At 53.5% G+C, this 17,358-nt stretch overlaps 1 protein-coding gene and 1 long non-coding RNA gene across 3 annotated transcripts; one reads left to right on the top strand and one right to left on the bottom strand.

Moving 5' to 3' along the window:
• Positions 1 to 148: 148 nt before the first annotated feature.
• LOC129392199 (uncharacterized) lies at positions 149 to 4,476 on the bottom strand. The gene is made up of 3 exons (XR_008617700.1): positions 4,342 to 4,476; positions 2,273 to 2,391; positions 149 to 1,208 (listed from the first exon to the last, which is right to left on the bottom strand). It is a non-coding gene; the product is annotated as an uncharacterized lncRNA (long non-coding RNA).
• On the top strand, positions 3,696 to 11,805 carry HOXC13 (homeobox C13). Of its 2 annotated transcripts, none has more exons than XM_007125804.3 (2): positions 3,696 to 4,618; positions 10,218 to 11,805. In XM_007125804.3, exons 1-2 carry the CDS (start codon positions 3,880 to 3,882, stop codon positions 10,472 to 10,474), a joined length of 996 nt encoding a protein of 331 aa, XP_007125866.2. In that variant the 5' UTR covers positions 3,696 to 3,879; the 3' UTR covers positions 10,475 to 11,805. The 2 variants fall into 2 exon arrangements, with proteins under 2 accessions (XP_007125866.2, XP_054941582.1); XM_055085607.1 differs by lacking the exon at positions 10,218 to 11,805 and adding an exon at positions 7,701 to 8,346.
• Positions 11,806 to 17,358: the final 5,553 nt, after the last annotated feature.

Raw genomic sequence — 17,358 nt, 5'->3', positions numbered from 1 at the left:
CAACTTTAGAAAGACACAGACATCTGCCTCTTCATTTTCCTGGGGATGTCTAAGTAGAGAGCAGGATGAGCATATAAATCAAGTGTGTATCCAGAGAAATAAACAGACCAGCAGAGATCTTTTATTTGCATAGAGAGGATTTCGGCGAGGGCTGGGTATTTTCATGAATACACTTGGGCCGTATCCACAAGGGCATGTGCTGGAAGAGTGCATGGAGCCTGCCCACGATCACAAACCCAGAGGCCAGGCGTGTGCACACGTACACCGTGCAAACACACACACACACACTTCCAGTGAGAAGGCACATTGAGCATCTCCTTTATATATTGGTGCCTCTGAAAACAAGAATTTTAGAGTTGAACTTAGCGGGGAACTCAGTCCACAGAGGAAGCTGAGGGCAGAGCTGGCTCCCCTGGCCTCGCCATCACAAATGTCCCTTTGAAAAAAGAGCGGAGAGCGCAGCCCGGGGCTTCTCGACGGGGCTAGAGGGGCCGTTTTCCATCTCCTTTGGTGTGATGAAATGCTCCGTCCTTTCCCGCACACACCAACATCACAGCTAGAGACCGAAGGGTCACATTCCTATTCATTCCTCCCGATTTCCTCTCAACCAGGTCCGCAGTCCAGCTCCATCGGCCCACCCGCGAAGGCCCCGGCGGGGCGAGGTGTGGCTCGGCGGCGGGGGCTGAGCGCCGAAGCCGAGGGTTTCAGCGCCCGGCTTTCTAGGGCGGGATCGCCTCATCGCTTCGGCGATGTAATTACCACGTTTCCAGTGGTGCATATTCTCCTGGAGTGTTTAATTTGGTTTTATTTGTGTCTCAGCGAGATCCACATTTTGTTTTTTCGGGGGAGGAGGGAGAAGCGACCCCAGGCTTAAAGTTAATTAACCAACAAGGCTCTACTTTGAGGCGCCCGCCCGCAGGCTCTCGCTTCGTCGCCTCCCTCCCTGCTCCGGGTGCGCCCCAGTCTTGGAGCCGGCAGTTGCAGGCGCGGAAGGTCTTGGGGAACCCAGCGAAAGAGTGGGAAATCGTTCAGAGCATGCGGACCCTTCTCTGGCGCTTTCAACGCCCCGAGTCCTGAACTTTTCGCCTCCAGCCTCCCCACTCTCTCAGGTCTCTCGGGGGCCTACATCTTCTTCGGCTGGTCTCCTTGACGAAGGGAACTTTTCCCTCTCTTTCCGCTCGTCGCTAAATTTTGGCCGCATAAAGCCCCTAATAAATGGAATTGTAAAATTGCTGGGTTAAATCTATATCTCATTGCAATAGGAATAGTTAATGCCCTTATATAAACCTGGAAAAGAAGCTACTATTGATTTTATTTATTGCTGGGCTGCCTGCACCCAGAGCCTTCCTGCTGTTCTGTCCCTCACTCCCAAAGGCTGAGGGACCCGTCTTTGGGTTCTGGCCCGTGAAGACGCATCTGGCGTTGAGCTAGACCATTCCCGGACCCGGGAGGGAGCCCCAGGAACGGGGTGGCCATTTCAGGCCCTTTGTTTCGCCCGGCTGCCCCACTCAGCCCGGTCCACGTCGCCCCGGGTTCTCCACGCGGAACCGGACCCCGCACTGCACAGGAGGGGAAGCTGCGGCCTCCGCACCACCCCACACCTGCGGAGGGAAAAAACGGCAGACCTCTCCACCCACCTACCCCCACCAGGCAGGCCGCAGGCAGACGCGGGGGGCCAAGGTCACACGACCCAGTCTAGACTAGCCAGGCCATGTTTGCTTTCCTCCTTTTACCTTGACCTTGGGACTCCGGAGGCAGAGAAGCCAGTTTCCTAGCCAAGAGCCGGCTCCCAGCAAGACCCACCTTCCCCTCCACTCCTCTCTCCTCCTTCCACCATCATCGCCCTCAACACACACTCAAGCTAGCCTGCTCATGTTCCAAGCTTCCTGATATATTTTTCCTCCTACTGCCAGCCCAGCCCAAAGCCTGCTTTCTGGAACTCTGAGGTGACCCTTCCGAATGAAGATCACCCTGATAAAGATTGCGTCTCTTATCCTAACTCACCCACGCCAGGGCGCACTCCATCGTCCAACACCACCTTGCCCCTACCGGTAGAAGGGAGGCGGCCCGTGGGCCAGATCTCAGTACAGACCTGGCCATTTGCTCTCAAGTTGAAGGGATTCAGTGGGTTCGGCTTAGCCCGAGGCTATTTCCTGGCCACGGCCTGTGTGCGGTCTGGACAGGAGCACCCAGCATTTAAAATCTTTGGCAGAGGCAGGAAAGAAGGAGATGCTGTAGCCCCTCTCCCCTTTTTTCTCTCTCTCTTTATGACCTCTTCTCCTCAGGGAGGCCCTGTGCTGAAAGGGAACTTGCCTCAGTCCCACGGAGATGCTCTCTGGAAAGGGGTGCCTCTATTGAGGCACCAAAGTGAGCACAGGAAGCCCGACAAGTCTGGAGATTGGGAGGAGAGAAGGGGGGGCTTTTTTAGAAAATTAGTGAGTTGGTGTTAATTTTTTCTTTGAAAAGATTGGGTAGTTTCAAAGCATCGAAACACTTCACGTTAAAAGGTAGTGACCCCAAGAATGCTATGGGAGCTAAAGTTGGGGTTATCCAGCTGGGAACTGCGTTGATCCCGGCTCTGCCTGGCCCCTCAGCCTATGGCCGGCTCAACCCAGGCGGCCGAGGGCAGAGGCGGATCCGCCGGGCTGGGGTCGGGCCTCCTGGGGTCTCCCAGAGTAGCGCCTGGGAAATGTCCCTCCAAAGGGGCAGCGCTGCCGACTCTCCCTCATCCCACGTTTCCTTTTGTACACGGTTCTGAGAGCGCGTGCTCTTCTTGTTCGCATCAAGAGCTTTTCAGCTTTCCTAGACCGAATCCCTGCTCCTCCTCCCCCTTTTCTTTGAAAAATCTCACTCCGAGTCTTTTAATTTATGTTGTATATTGAAATACCTGTCTATTCTATTGCCCCCATTTCTCATCTTTATTCTATTCTATTGCCCCCTTTTCTCTTCTTTATTCTGTCTCAATTTTGCGTTGAGAGCATCCCACCCTCCGTATGATGATGTTTGTGTTTGGGGGCTATTACATCCTCCTAGCCTTCTCTGCTCCGCTGGAGGAAGACCTGCGGGCAACGGAGCCTAGAGAGGGTCCCTCTCAGACAACTGAGGCTTTGGGGAAAGTGGCTGAAAGTCGGAAATGGAAACACAATCCCGGCATCAGTCTTGCTGCTCGGTGTCGGGTTCTTTCCAGCCGGAGCTCCCAGGGAGTCAGCCAAGGCCAGACCCACGGCTCCCCACGCCCTGCCGGTGCGCTTCCGCCTGCTTTCCAGTTTTTTTATTTATTAAGAAAAAAAAATACGGTGTCTCCCCGACCCTTATCTCCAAGCCCCAATCCAGTCACAGCGATCTTTTTGGGTAGGAATCAGTCTCCCCACACTCCTCCTAAGCCTAGTGGGAGGCGCCCAGGAACAGTCCTTGGTCTTGCCAGACCCCTTTGCGTCGGCCAAATTCAGCCTCGCCCTCCTCATTCTCCCTCCCCGAGGCCGGCCAGGGGGCGTTGCCCTGTCCCTTTAAATCTCCCAGCTCCCTCCTCTTTGCCCCTCCTGAGAGCCAATCAGCAGAGATCTCTTCCCTTTCGCCCCGCCCCACATCTAGGGGTGGGAACCCCAGGAGACCCGGCCAGGGCATCACGTGCACGGGTGGCGTCACGTGGGCGCGGGAGGGTTGCAGAGGGGAGGCGGGCGGGAGCCGGTGATTTCTTAATGAAATGTCCCCGCATGCGTAGAGGGCATGTAGGGAGGGAGGTGGAAGCACCAGGAGGAGGAGGGGAGGGGTAGAGAGAGAAGGGAGGAGGGATGGGGGAGGGGAAAAGTGAGCGAGGTGTCTCCCCAGCTCGCAGCCTCTGGCAAGTGGAGTTTTTAAAAAGCTCGAGCAGATCATGTCATGACGACTTCGCTGCTCCTGCATCCTCGCTGGCCGGAGAGCCTTATGTACGTCTATGAGGACAGCGCGGCGGAGAGCGGCAGCGGCGGCGGCGGCGGCGGCGGGGGAGGCGGCGGCGCGGGCGGCGCGGGGGGTGGCTGCAGCGGAGCGAGCCCCGGCAAAGCCCCGAGCATGGACGGGCTGGGCAGCAGCTGCCCGGCCAGCCACTGCCGCGACCTGCTTCCGCACCCCGTGCTGGGCCGCCCGCCGGCTCCCCTGGGCGCCCCTCAGGGCGCCGTCTACACGGACATCCCTGCCCCGGAGGCGGCGCGCCAATGCGCCCCGCCGCCGGCGCCCCCCACCTCGTCCAGCGCCACCCTGGGCTACGGCTACCCTTTCGGTGGCAGCTACTACGGCTGCCGCCTGTCGCACAACGTGAACCTGCAGCAAAAGCCTTGCGCCTACCACCCGGGCGATAAGTACCCCGAGCCGTCGGGCGCCCTGCCGGGTGACGACCTGTCCTCCAGGGCCAAGGAGTTCGCCTTCTATCCCAGCTTCGCCAGCTCCTACCAGGCGATGCCCGGCTACCTGGACGTGTCTGTGGTGCCTGGGATCAGCGGGCACCCGGAGCCGCGTCACGACGCGCTCATCCCCGTCGAAGGCTACCAGCACTGGGCTCTCTCCAACGGCTGGGACAGTCAGGTGTACTGCTCCAAGGAGCAGTCGCAGTCCGCCCACCTCTGGAAGTCTCCCTTTCCAGGTAAGGAAGGGGCCCGAGCGCCGCCGCCGCCGCCGCCAGGGACCCGTCCCAGCCCCGCCTGCCCCGGGGCTCCGCGCCCCAGCCACCCCCGCCGTCTGGCCCCGGCGCGCCGGCTCTGCTGGGCTGCCGATGGAGCCGGCCGGGCGAGCTGCGCTGAGGAATGCGCCGGGGAAGAAATCTGCTCCGACACGTTCCCCGGAGCTGCCGGGCGGAGAGTGAAGCAATCACAGGCGCCCGAGCGCCCGGCCGCCGGCTCCGCTCCAGTCGGGAGCTTGTCTCCTCCTCCCCCAGCGGGCTCCAGTCTCACGCGCGGCTCTTGGCCTCCTAAGCCCGCTTCCGGCCAGGAATGGGGGGTGGGGTGGGCCTTGGGTGCCTTGGAATCCAAAACCACTAGGACAAAATGCTCAACCCACTGATTAATTGGGGGAAAAAATAAGAACCCCCAAACATTTTGTTTGCCTGAATGTCCAAGATCATTCAGGCACTGCAGGCACTGGACAGTTTTTGTTGTTGTCGTTTTTAAATAGGGGTCTAATTTGCTGGGATCTACAGAAATGTAGGATGTTTTCTTTTTTCTTTTCTTTTCTTGATTTATTTTAAGAATTTGGCCACGAATTTCCTGATTGTTAAAGGAACAAGAGAGTTAAAATCTTTGGAGAGGGTGTGGAGAAAAGAGAGTTCACATCCCTCTCCTGGATTATAGAATTCTTTGCCTCTCTGGTGTACTGAGCTCAAATCCTGTGGGTGTTCGCACTACCAACTCCCCCAAATGCGGGGGAGAAAGAGAGTTACCCATGCATTAGACACAGGGGAGTGTCTCTTTCTCTTAGAGGGGAGTGAGGATGAGGGTGGGGCGGGGGGGGGCGAGACCTGCTTTGGAAGGATCTGAGGTCCAGGCCCAGGCAGGGGACCCCTCTGTATTGTCTGGCTCCATATGCGATGGGGGATTGGAATTTACTGGTGTTCTGTTCCCTTTCCAATTGAGGCTATCTCTGAACAGGAAGGGATCCTGCAAACCACCACCCCCCACTCCACAGGGGAAAAGACCAGTTCCACGTTTCTCAAAACCACATCAGGAGCTTCGTATTCAGCTTTGTGCTGAGAAATCAGGATTCAGGGTCTAGTGAATCCAGAGCTTGAGTCTGCTCTTGCTGTATATAAGCAGAGCTCAGTGGGAGAGGGCTGACTGGCTCCGTTCTGATGCCTACAGGGGTCCTGGGGGCCCAGAACAGCCATATATGTCTCCCCATACTGCGCAGAGCCCCCCCCTCCCCAGCTCTACATGTGGACCCAGGGACATTTTCATTGGGAAGTATAGACCTGAAAACCTCCTAAGGGTGGGCCTGAAATTCCTCTGCATCCGGGATTGGGGCAAGGGCAGATGGTTTAAAAAAAAATTACTGAATGATGTTAGAAAGTGTAGCAAATAACATTCTTGTAAATATTACAAGATGACTTAGTATAACACAACTGACCAAGGTGGGACCCACACTAGACACCCAATTTCTGGCTGCCAGAAGATTTAGGATGATAGAATTTTAGTACATGGTGTCATGCGTTATCTACTCTGCATTGACTATATTTTTATGTAATATGATTTCTGTTATTAACCACCTAATATGAAACAAATAATAACACTTTTCCAGAAGATAGGCAACTCACATGTAGGTGTACAATAATGTGTTGTGGAGATATGGCCCTTTAATTTCCCATCTCACCCAGATGGGAAGCTGCTTAGGAGATGGGGGTTTAGCAGGAATTCCTGGAGCATCAGTAGCTGGTAGCCAACAGGCCATGCTAAGGGGCTGAAGGGCAGAGGGGCAGGTGCCCACCAAGCCCACTGTGGGCAGAGGCACAAGTCTAGAGCAGTGGCCGGTGGGTTTAGTGTGAAGAGGGGTTGAGAGGGAGCTGCTCTGGCATTGCTGTGTATGCATGTGGAGCAAGGTGGGAGTGAGAGATTGGAGAGAAGCTCAGAAATATCTTTGAGCAAACTAAACATCTTAAAGATTCCCAGGAAAAAAAAACTAAAAGTAAGCACTTTTTTATCACAGCTTCCTAGAGAAAAATATCTTTGACATAAAAAAATATATAGCCCAACTGAGATTTAATACACTTGCAAATTATGGCATGGAAGTGGATATAAAAACCCAGTATCTCAACAGCTATGTGCTCACACACTCCTGGTGTGGAAATAGAATCGGGCTGGTGTATCTCAGTGAGTGCAGAGGTCCAGGCAAAAGGCAGATGAATAAGAAATTATCTTCAGACACCCTCCATCTTTCTACCCACACAGAGCTCTTTTAAAGTAGTGAGATTTCCAGATAACTCTGTCTATGCAATTGTGGTTTGTTTGGCAGCATCTAGGCATAAACACTACTGTCTCTTTTCAGTGCCTCTGGCCCTGAGAGACATCATCTATGGCAGTCTGGGCTGGTGTGGGAGATGAAGGCAATTGTTCAGAAAGATCCAGATAATTAGGGCCAAGATGAGTTGTGGCTTCTTCCTTCACCCAATTATCTAGATCCTTGCTTCTTTGCTCTTTTTTTTCTTCCTATAGTGCGTATAGACAGTTTTTAATTTTGACAGAGAGAGGCAGAAATTCCAAGAGAGAATCAGCAGAAATTCCAAGAGAGAAGCAGAGAGGAGGGGGGCGGGGTGGGGGAGACAGGGAGAGACAGAGACAGATAGGATAGGGGGAGAGAGTAAGAGAGAGAAGGAAATAATGGGCTCTTTGGGCCATACTGGAAGTCTGTACTGACAAGTCTTTGGAATTTGGTTGAGAAGAGTGGCTAGGATTTCTAGCTGAACAAGGTCATCTTCGGAGGACCAGAGCCCTGTTTTGGGAGTGGGTGGTCAAGAGCCAGTGGGCAGTAGGAACATGTACACACGACCCCAAGAGAGAGCTATGGCTGAGCATTGATCTGATTTTTATCTGCTCCTCCAAAGTGTCTATTAGGTTCCTAGGTATGAAGTGGGGTGTGTGTGTGTGTGTGTGTGAGTGTGTGTGCACCCGCACGCTCTGAAGGGAGATTAGGGAAAGGCTGATTGTAAAATTAATCACCAAGTCCTCTACTTACTTTAGGCAGCATAGACACAACTCGAGGCCTAAGCTTCCAGATGTTTCCACATCTGCAGATCCCACTTCCTTTCCAGACAAGACGGCAGACAATGAAAGGGGACTTCTTTCAGAAGGCAAGACTGAAGGTATTTCCCCAGTTGGCCAAAACAACCAGCCGTTAGGTCTGATCCATGAAAAGCTTGGCCAAATCAACTCTTGGCATTCTGTAGAGAAAAATAACCAATTTAGACCAGTTATCTGCTTTTTTTAAACTGATTTTTTAGGGTTTGTAGATTAAGCCTCATTGGAAATTTATAGTTGGGGTTTAGGAGACCCAAAATTGGGTAGATAATTGTGAGCATTTCCAGAAAGTGAAGTTTAAGAAAATCAGGGACAATTATCTGGTTAATTCAGGAACCCAAACCCACTTTTATCCCATTTGCTCTCCAGGAAAAAGGAGGTATTTTAAAGGTAAATTGTACCAGGTGGTCTGTTTCCATTTTAGAACTTACTGTGTCATTATGTTGAGTCCAAAAATCTGGGTTTAAAATCTGGCTCTGCCACTTAAGTTCTTTTACCTACTCTGAGCCTCAGATTCCTTATCTTGTAAAATGGGTTTAATAAAATAAGACTGGAAAAAATGTTCCGAGGATTTTTTAAAAAGCCTCACGGTATCATTACTGACCCTCTCTGTTTTACTCTTATTCCAGAATCATCAATTTCTCAAATCATAGTTACATCTGTAAGAGTAAGACACATTTGAGAACTGAGAGACTTTTAAAAATTATCTTGTGCAAAAAAAAATCCTTTTTAACATAAAGGATCTGCTCTGCTAAAGTGAAGTTGTTCTGTTTTGCAGATTAAAAAAAAAAACAAAACAAAACTTGGCCTATTCCTACATAGGCAGAGAAAAGTGACAAGTCCAACAATTTTCCTGAAAAATTGTCGTCATGAAGACAGCCAGACCAGGCCATTGGAACCCCCTCTCTCCCATATTCTTTCTGCGTACCTTATTCTCCCCCTGCATTTGATGGTGACCTCTTCTCTCCCCATCCTGTGTAGACAAGGGTCCCTGAGAGAGAGCAGACCCAATGAGAAAGGGTATAAGGAAGGTGTTTCATGAGGGCGGGGTGGGGGGGCAGTGAAAATAAGCATTTCAGGAAGAGCTTTGTGTCCTCATTCTAGACTATGTCTACACTTCCAAAGGGCAGTAAGAATGAAGGGAAAATCTCAAATATTCAGTCCTACTCATTAAATCCTGCATGAAGAAGTCTGCCAATTACGTTTTTAAAAATTGAAGGGTGAGTTACTCAGATAATTTCCCTAGTTCCCCACTTCCCCTTGAAAGTGTTGCTATGATCTTTTTATTGACAGAGGTGAGGGTGGAGTGGAAGGGGGGCCATAAGTGACACATATTGCCTGTGACATTCTCAGAGCATGAGAAATTGAACTAGTAGTGGGATGACAGGTATTTAGAATTTAGGATTAGGGTTCCTGCATGGGGTGGGGACAGTCTCCTTCAGCCTCAGAGGAATGACAAGGATAGCAGATTGGAGCAGAATTTGCTGTTTTGGTGAGTGGACATTTATGGGGGCAAGGGAGGGGCACTGATTTCTTTTTATAGAAGACTTACGTGAACAGCTGGTTTCAACCCAAGAAGGGCTCTCTTGGTGTCTCCTCTGGTGGGCACACAGCCGGGTGTGGACCCTCTACTTCTAGGGACCTGATTCCCTACATCTCAGTGCTAGGACTTCCCACCTTGGATGTTACTAAGTGGCTCAGAACACTGGACTCCTAGAGATTGGCTCGCAGGCAGTCTGGCTTCACCTGGCCACTTTTCTTCTCTCTAGCTGTCAGTGCTGGCCTCAGATTCCTAGTGCAGAGCCCGTGACCAAAGGCAAGAGGCCCCACTTGGGGGGTCTGTGCCCACTGAAACTGTCTCCCTGCCCACCATGCCCTCTCTCAAACATACAAAAGAACACCTTCCTCTGATAATGGGGCAGAGTATAAACTGACCCATGCCCAAATGATCTAACTGTAGGAAAGAGGGATTTTCCTGAATACCTGCAACCCTGCAGGCTAGCAGACTAGGGTGCAATTTGGAGCGACCCCTCTAAGGGAACAAGGATTCTAATAAGGAGTGTTGTGTAGAGCCATACTGGAAGCTGAGGCAAAAGGAAAAATCAGTAATACTGGTCCCGTATTTATTTAAAATTTTCATATTTTGTTCATCATGGATTTGGGGGCATTCATTTGTACATTTTAAAACATTGCATTAAAATATCATTTATCTTGGTTACTGAGTTTGGGGCGCCCCCTCCCTTAAAGTTTGCGCCAGAGGCAATACCTCAGGGTCCTCACCTAAGTCGTGGCCTTGCTAATAACAGAGGTGCAAAAGATTTGGGGACAATCCGTCAGCTCCCTTTGAGTCCCTGCCCGGAACCTGCGCCTCCGCAGCCGTGCAGGCTTGAGACCCCTCGCAGGGTCCTGGGTCCAACCATGCGACTCACTTCGTGCCGCCCGCCTTCTCTCTCCCCCCAGACGTGGTCCCCCTACAGCCCGAGGTCAACAGCTATCGGCGCGGGCGCAAGAAACGCGTGCCCTACACCAAGGTGCAGCTGAAGGAGCTAGAGAAGGAGTATGCGGCCAGCAAGTTCATCACCAAAGAGAAGCGCCGGCGCATCTCGGCTACCACGAACCTCTCGGAGCGCCAGGTCACCATCTGGTTCCAGAACCGGCGGGTCAAAGAGAAGAAGGTGGTCAGCAAATCAAAAGCGCCTCATCTTCACTCTACCTGACCGCCCACCCAGCCGCCCGCCCTGTCTATTTATGTCGCCGATTTGTACCATATCCGAACGCACCGAAGGACGCTTTTCGGGTACAGACAAATATTTAATGTTAACCAGAAAGAGGAACCACTCCGCTGGGAGGCAGAGGGTATCAGAGGGTGTGCTCTGCCGCCCTCTACTCCCCACCCCATCCTCAACCCTCACCCCTATGCAGATGGCACCTACCCCGCCTCAGCGACTTTGGAGGTGGGTCCGGGCGGGCGTGGGAGGAAGGCAGCCTGCCTCCACTCCCTCTGGCCATCGCCCCTCGCCTTGCCAGAACGCCGAGTGGCAGCGGAGAGCCCAATCATTCCAGCCAAAGTAGAGTTGGGGAACCCCAAATGACCCCATTTTTGCCTCATCCTTTGCCGGGGCAGGTAGATGACCCCCCTGAGGGTGCGACCCCGAGCAGGACCTGGCGAGCTCCTACTTTCCTTCCAGTCCTTCCTCCTGTTCCCTGTCCCTCTGGCACTCTTTAGTTAGGCAAGATTTCCCAGTTAAGATTGTTCTGTGCATATTTTAAAAGTCACATTAATATTAATGATAAGTATTAGGGATCTGGCATCGTGATTGGAGTACAGACAGCGCTTAGGTTTTCTTTCTTTCCTGTTTCAACAAAAGCTGGAATTGGCTGAGGAGCCACCTACCCTTCTCCCCCACCTGGACCAAGGAACTGAGTTTCTGAGGAGCCACCTTTGCCCCCAGGGCTTCCTCTGTTCTGCTTCTCAATCAACATGCAGAAATCCAGGGAAGACAGAAACTCCCACCATGCTGCTAAATCTGTCTTCTCCCCTTCTCTGTCTCTTTCTCTCTCTGTGGTGAGGCTGAGGATCAGGCCAGGCACAGAAGCAGAACTTTTTTCTAGGGAACGGACAAGCTTCTCTTCCAAGGGGATGGAGAGTGGGTCCCCCAGCAGATTCCCTCTCCAGTTGCTTCTCCATCAAGGCAGTAGCTGAGAAGGCCTCACATTTTCACTTTTACTCATTGTCCAGAGGACAGCAGTTTCTCTCCCAGGAGGCCAAAATAGCTGGCTCCCAATTAGCCAGCTAACGTAGACGCTGCCTGACATTTCCCTCCTCAAAGGCCAACTTGGTGCTGGGGGATGGGGGCTCACCTTCTCCCTTCCCACTGGTGCATTACGAAAGAGTGTTCTTTTGAAATGTTCATCCAAAATAGGCTTTTTAAAAATGTTGTGTATCTGTATATAGTATTGTGATGTCTGAATGACAATGTACTGAATGCAAAAAGGAAAGAAATACCACAAACCTGTTTTTAAAATAAAATCTTTTTTTTTTTGCCTTGATTTTATTGCTCAGATTCCTTCTGAAACTCCTTCTATCCACTGGCTCTTGGGGTAGGTTCTGTTGCCCTGACTCAGCCAGAATGGGCAGGGGGAAGAGTAGAGAGAACACCCCCAGCTGGATACATCCCACATTTATATTCTGCTCCACTTAAGTTTTTTAAGTGAGGTATTCAGATGGTTGATACTATCTAGACAGGAGAAAACTCTTTCCCATCCTGATGCCCCAAATAGATGAGTATGCTGGGGAGAGAAGGATGTGATCAGTGACTGAAAAGGCCTGGGAGCAGGTGAGTGGGTTCACTTCAGTTAATAGTCAGAGCTCAGAGCTGGATCTCTGTGCTGAGAAAGTGGTGTCCCAGCTGGCGACTGGATGCTGTGGTGGTGGCAGCATGGTGGCAGTGGGGTGCTAATCTTAGGCTCCTGAGGCTCTACTGCCCCCAGAGGGTCCCAGATCCCTCCAGACAGTTCAGAGCTGGAGCTGGGAAGGGGTCCCCTCAGTCTGCCCTGCTGGGAGGCTGCTGCAAGCTCAGCATTCCCAAACTGCTCCCTTTTCCTCCCCACCAACCTATGCAAGAGGTCGGGCTGCTAGGACCCCATGGGTCCCCAGTTCTCTAAGCCAATCTCACTTGTATTCTCCAGCATTCTTGGGAACCCCAGTCTTCCAGGCAATCAGGAGCCCTGTAGACTCTGCCACTAATTTGTTTTCCCTGCCGCGTCTGTCTGTGCCTATCTCCCTATCTGGCTGAGTTAATGAGATCGTTAAGTTGTCAGGTTAAGAGACTTTTAAAAAGCGATATAGCCTAAAACAATGTTATCTCAGATTAAATCTTTACGGCAGCAATTTTTATTTATATATAATATTTTTTCGCTCCTGAGACACAGAAAGACTGGAGGCATTGGGTTGGAAATCAGAGTTCTCTGATCTCACTTTGCCTGATGGCTGAAGTTCTTAAAATTTTATTTAAATAAATGTATCAGGGGTGTGTGTGTGACACACACACACACACACACACACACACACACACACACACACACACACACACACACACTGGATCTGAGAGACAAAGAGCCTGAGGAATTCACGCTCTGTGGAGGCTCCGCTACCGATATGGCTGCCAGTCCTGTTCTACTCCATTTCAACTCTGGGTTAACCACCAAAGAATCCCACACTGGGCAGTACAGATCTAGGAGGGAATAGATGAATCCCCCAGGAATAATGTTCATTCTTAATTCCATCTCTCCTTTCTCTCCGCACTCACCACCTTAACCTCTCTCTACAAAACCCCTGAGTCTCTCCTGAGATGGGAAGAATTGAAAATTAAATGTGTGTGTTTGGTCAGAAAAAGGAACTGAGTAGACAAGACACCTGGGGCTCCCTTGATACCCCCACCCCTCTTGACTTGGGGGTACATTGGGTAGTCCCATGACACAGCCGTAGAGTCAGTAGAAGCTGGAGACTCAGTGGGGAAAGAGAATTCTATAGTTCTCCGAGGCATCCTTCCACCTCTGCACACAAATCCACATGAGGGCAAATGAGCGAGTCTTCCCACATGGAGGGATACGCCCTAAGGCCCCAGAAGGGGGCGATGGAAAAGAGAAGAAAGCTTGTGCAGGCTCACTGGGGTTGCACTGGGACACCAGGGACCCAAGCAAGCACTGCGGTCCCTCTGAGTCCCTGTGAGCCCCAGTGTGCCACAGGGTGTTTAAGATGCACTGGATCAAATACGCCTGGATCAATTTTGGAGATCCCTCTTTCATAAAAAGTAAGCAAGCGTGAGAATGGAAACTCCTAGGTGAGACAGGTATTGTGTGAGTATGTGTTCTGGGGAGACACACACTTCCCAGAGTTGGGAAAAAGTATGATTCTTTCCCTGATTGTGTTGGTTCCTTACCTTTCCTTCCTCTGAGAGTTGGCATTCTCATTGGAGAACTCTGTGAGACATTCCCGTGAAGGTGTGTGTGTATGTGTGTTTGTGTGTATGTGTGTGTGTAGAGCCTCTGACCAGTGCAGAATTTCCTCAGTCTTTTCTGCCTGTGTGTGTGCACGTGTAGCAATGTTGTCAGCCGGCACTGATCTCAGGGTGTAGAGTGTGTGTTCTTTTCTTTATGCAAATCTATAAAAAGCCTTTCTTTCCAAGGCCAGTCTCCTAGTGTCTGTGTGAGAGTGAGGATGCAATAAATATGCAAGGGGACAGAAAATGTCTGAAGGATTGGAGGCATCCCCGGGAAATGGACAGCTCTTCTCTGGGACTGACCTCAGTCCTGCTATCTTTCTCATAATCCGATGACATCCCTGGCTCCTCGTGGCTCCCCGTGGCCAGGGCTGGGGGACCTGGGTGAGCTGGAGCCTCACAGGACTCTCCATCTGGAGGTCTCTCTACCAGGCTGCCAGGGAGGGCTCAGTTAGATCTTTTCCTGAGCTTGGGGAGAAAACCCCTTCCCCGCCCACATCTTAGTCCTCAGACCTAGGGCCAGCAGAATGGGCCTTTCGGCCGGTAGTCAGTCCCACAGCCAGGAACCCACCTGAGGGAGCAAGGCCAGCAGTTCTCGGGAGATCCCTCCACGACTGTCTCCAGACCATCTGCTCCTGAGGCTTTTCGACAGGCGGCTCGGTCAGCAGGCCCGTGTGGGTATAAGGCGGGGGCAGCCCCTGGGACACTCTCCGTCTCTCAGAGGATTGAAGCTGGGGACCCTGAAGCAGCCCCCTCTGTTCAGAAGAGAACTCCCCACCCTAGGATCCACTTGGGTCTGACTTGGATGGTGTCAGGAGCCCACTCCTCAAAATCTCCAAGTGCCGGATCAGGCAGATGTGTATCTAGACCTGCGCTGGTGGAGGATTGAGGGGCCCTGGGGAGCCAGGGGCTTCTGGGAGGAGGAGGGGGCCAGAGCCTTTTTGCAACCAACCAGGCTCTTCCTCTTTTAGCCTTGACCGTGACTAGGTCTTTCTGACCTTGACATCACAGGGAGCACAGGGAAGGGGGGAGGGTGAAAAAGGCCTTGATCTTCCGGTGGCCAGAGAAGGGGAGGGCCACTCGCCCCCTTGACGCGCCATCCCCCTTCCCGCCAGAGCCTGCCGCCTCTGTTTACACACAGAGGTGTCGTCTCCAGTCTAGACAGGGGCGCTAATAACGCCCATAAAAGGCGGCCTCTCCAGAGATGCTCTGCAAACTCGGCTCCCGCGCGCCTACCGCTGGCTGCAGCCTCCGCCTCCTCCGCCCCGCCCTCCTCAGATACCTCGGCTGGGCTTGCGGGCCGCCTTGGGAGGGGGAACCCAGAGGGTTTCTAGAGGCTGAGAACCCCCGCCCCGCACCCTTCTGAACCTCTTCCGTCTCCAAAGGTAAGTGGACCCCCGCTCTCCCAGCCCAGCCAGCCTCGGAGATAGCGCATCCTCCCACCCCCACCAGCCTCCCGGGCCCCGTTGCCCTTACCCCAATCCGCCCGTGCCCGGCGCCACACCCGCCCCCGCCCCGAACTGGAGGCTTGGATTTGGGTAGCAGTTGGGTAGCTGGGCAGATCAGACCCCAGGCAGAACTCCGCCCCTCCCCAGCGCCAGGCCTGGTCAGAGGCCATGGTCACAGGGAGCGGCTGGCTGTGGGGCAGAGGGCACTCTGGGTAGTCCTCACCCCATACTGAGCTTCGAGGTCCACGGAGACCAGGCCCTGGGCTCCCCATGCTTTGCTGGCGACTGTAGGTGTGGCGTTTGTGGAGAAGTTGCTTTTTTTTTTTTTTTTTAAATAACTTGGTCCCCACACCTTTCCTGACACTCAGTAATTCACTAGGTGGAGGAGATCCTCTGCTGGCGAGGGGGGAAATGTCAGAACCCCGAAATTATTTAACTATTAGTGCGCCGAAAGGACAGTGAAAATGGGGGAAGATGGCTCACTTAGGGATGCTCAGGTGAGGGGTGGAGGGATGGTCTCCCAGATGTTCCTGCCTGGGACCACCCCCATCCCTTCCCCATTTCCTGAGTGGCAATCGGGCGGGCTGGGATCTTGTGGTGGGAGGGGGCCAAGTGGAGCCACTGACTGCTTGGAGGAGGTTAGGACGCTGCTGACCCCGGGCTGCTTGTGTGAGCCTGAAAGCCTGACTGGGCCCCCTCACCCAAGATCCCTCTCACACCCCGCTCCTCCAGGCTGCAGAGCCCTGGAAGGCAGCACAAGGGAAGGGGCCTCCTAATCTTCTCCTTAAGTCCTAGGCACCCGTAAGGGGGCCTGGGAGCCAGGTGGGCTTGGACCCCTGGATGAGCCGGTGAAGCGAAGAAAGAAGAGTCTGAGCCCCCTACCTCCACCCGTCAGCCTTGGCTGAACCCGACAAAATCCTGCCCCAAGCCTAAGATGCCCTAAAGGGGCGACATAGAGAGAGCCGAGGGGTCGGGCTGGGGCCCAGACCTTCCCCACCCGCCGCTTTTCATCTCGCCTCTCGCGCCCAGCCCAGCTCCTGCTCACCTCCCTTCAGAGACCCAGGCCCTGCCTCGTGTGCATACGCGGCAGAACCGTTTTGTGCAAACTAGGCAGTGACCTTGAACTGGGCCGCCTTGGCCTCTCGACTGATCCGGGAGAAGGCAGCACCGCGCGGTATAATTTCGACCTCGGTTTGTCTGGGGAGCCCGAACACTGCGGCTCACAGCCACTCCGCGGTGGCCTAAGCCTCCCGCAGCTGCTCTGCCCCTGCCACCAGAGCCGGCGTAGATTTTATAATAACTCCTTTCGCCTGGCTCGGCGGTGGTGGGGACTCGAGGACCAGCGCAGAGCCCGCGAAGATGCAGGAGGGACGGAGGCTTAGACAGAGTCGGTGCGGGAGAGGCGGCGGCGCATCCAGCTGGTGGATGCGAGGAGGCAAGAGGGCTGCCGCGGGTCTTCAAGGAAAGCCTTGGACCACATCCTGGCCTTCAGTTTTAGTTAACCCCCGAGTTAATGAGCGGGGCATGGTTGAGCCAGGCCAGCTGCAGCAGGAGCCTGTGGTCCAGGGGCCAGCAGGCAGTCCACCTCTTCTAATCTCGTGATTTGATGAATGTGCGGAAGAGTGGGCGCAGAGATCGCTCCGCGGGTCCAGAGCCTTGCCAGGCCATTACAGTTTTCCATGTGAGCTGCGAAGTGCCGGCGGATTAAACCCAGCTAGAAGCCGCTGCCCAGAGCCTTCGGCTGCTGCGAGTCCTAAGCATTCTCCTCACCAAGTCCCCCGTCGGCTCCTGGAGAGCGGCTCTCGCCGAGGCTGGATTTAGATCTGAAGCTTTGCACCCGAGCCTCCCGCCGGTCCCGGGGACCCAGGCTGGGAGCGGAGCTCTGCAGCCTGTTAGTCCGAACAGGGTTGAGAAAGGGGCGCCTGAGCTGCGTGTGCGGCGGGGAGCCTTAAAGGCGCACCGAACCGCGGTGGTGCACGAGGAGGCTGGGCGCCTAGATTGCCTGGGTCCTCGCCGGGGTCCTGATAACCCCTAGGTTCCTAGTGATCCTCGAGTCGCAGGACACTGGGGATGTGAATTTTGCTGATGGTCCTCGGCAGCTCTCCCCTGGAGGAATCAGGTCGGCTGCACGGAAGGAAGAGGGGGAAGGAA

The sequence above is a fragment of the Physeter macrocephalus genome, chromosome 6 (assembly GCF_002837175.3).
Source record: "Physeter macrocephalus isolate SW-GA chromosome 6, ASM283717v5, whole genome shotgun sequence".
Classification (NCBI taxonomy): domain Eukaryota; kingdom Metazoa; phylum Chordata; class Mammalia; order Artiodactyla; family Physeteridae; genus Physeter; species Physeter macrocephalus.
Note: the sequence above shows the minus strand (reverse complement) of the source record. Positions and strands in the feature narration are given on the sequence as shown.

Bases quoted from the DNA above. Each gene is read 5' to 3' on its own strand.
- HOXC13 (XM_007125804.3), top strand. From the start codon at position 3,880: ATGACGACTTCGCTGCTCCTGCATCCTCGCTGGCCGGAGAGCCTTATG. The intron at 4,619-10,217 runs GTAAGGAAGGGG...CTCTCCCCCCAG, and splicing joins CTGGAAGTCTCCCTTTCCAG to ACGTGGTCCCCCTACAGCCC.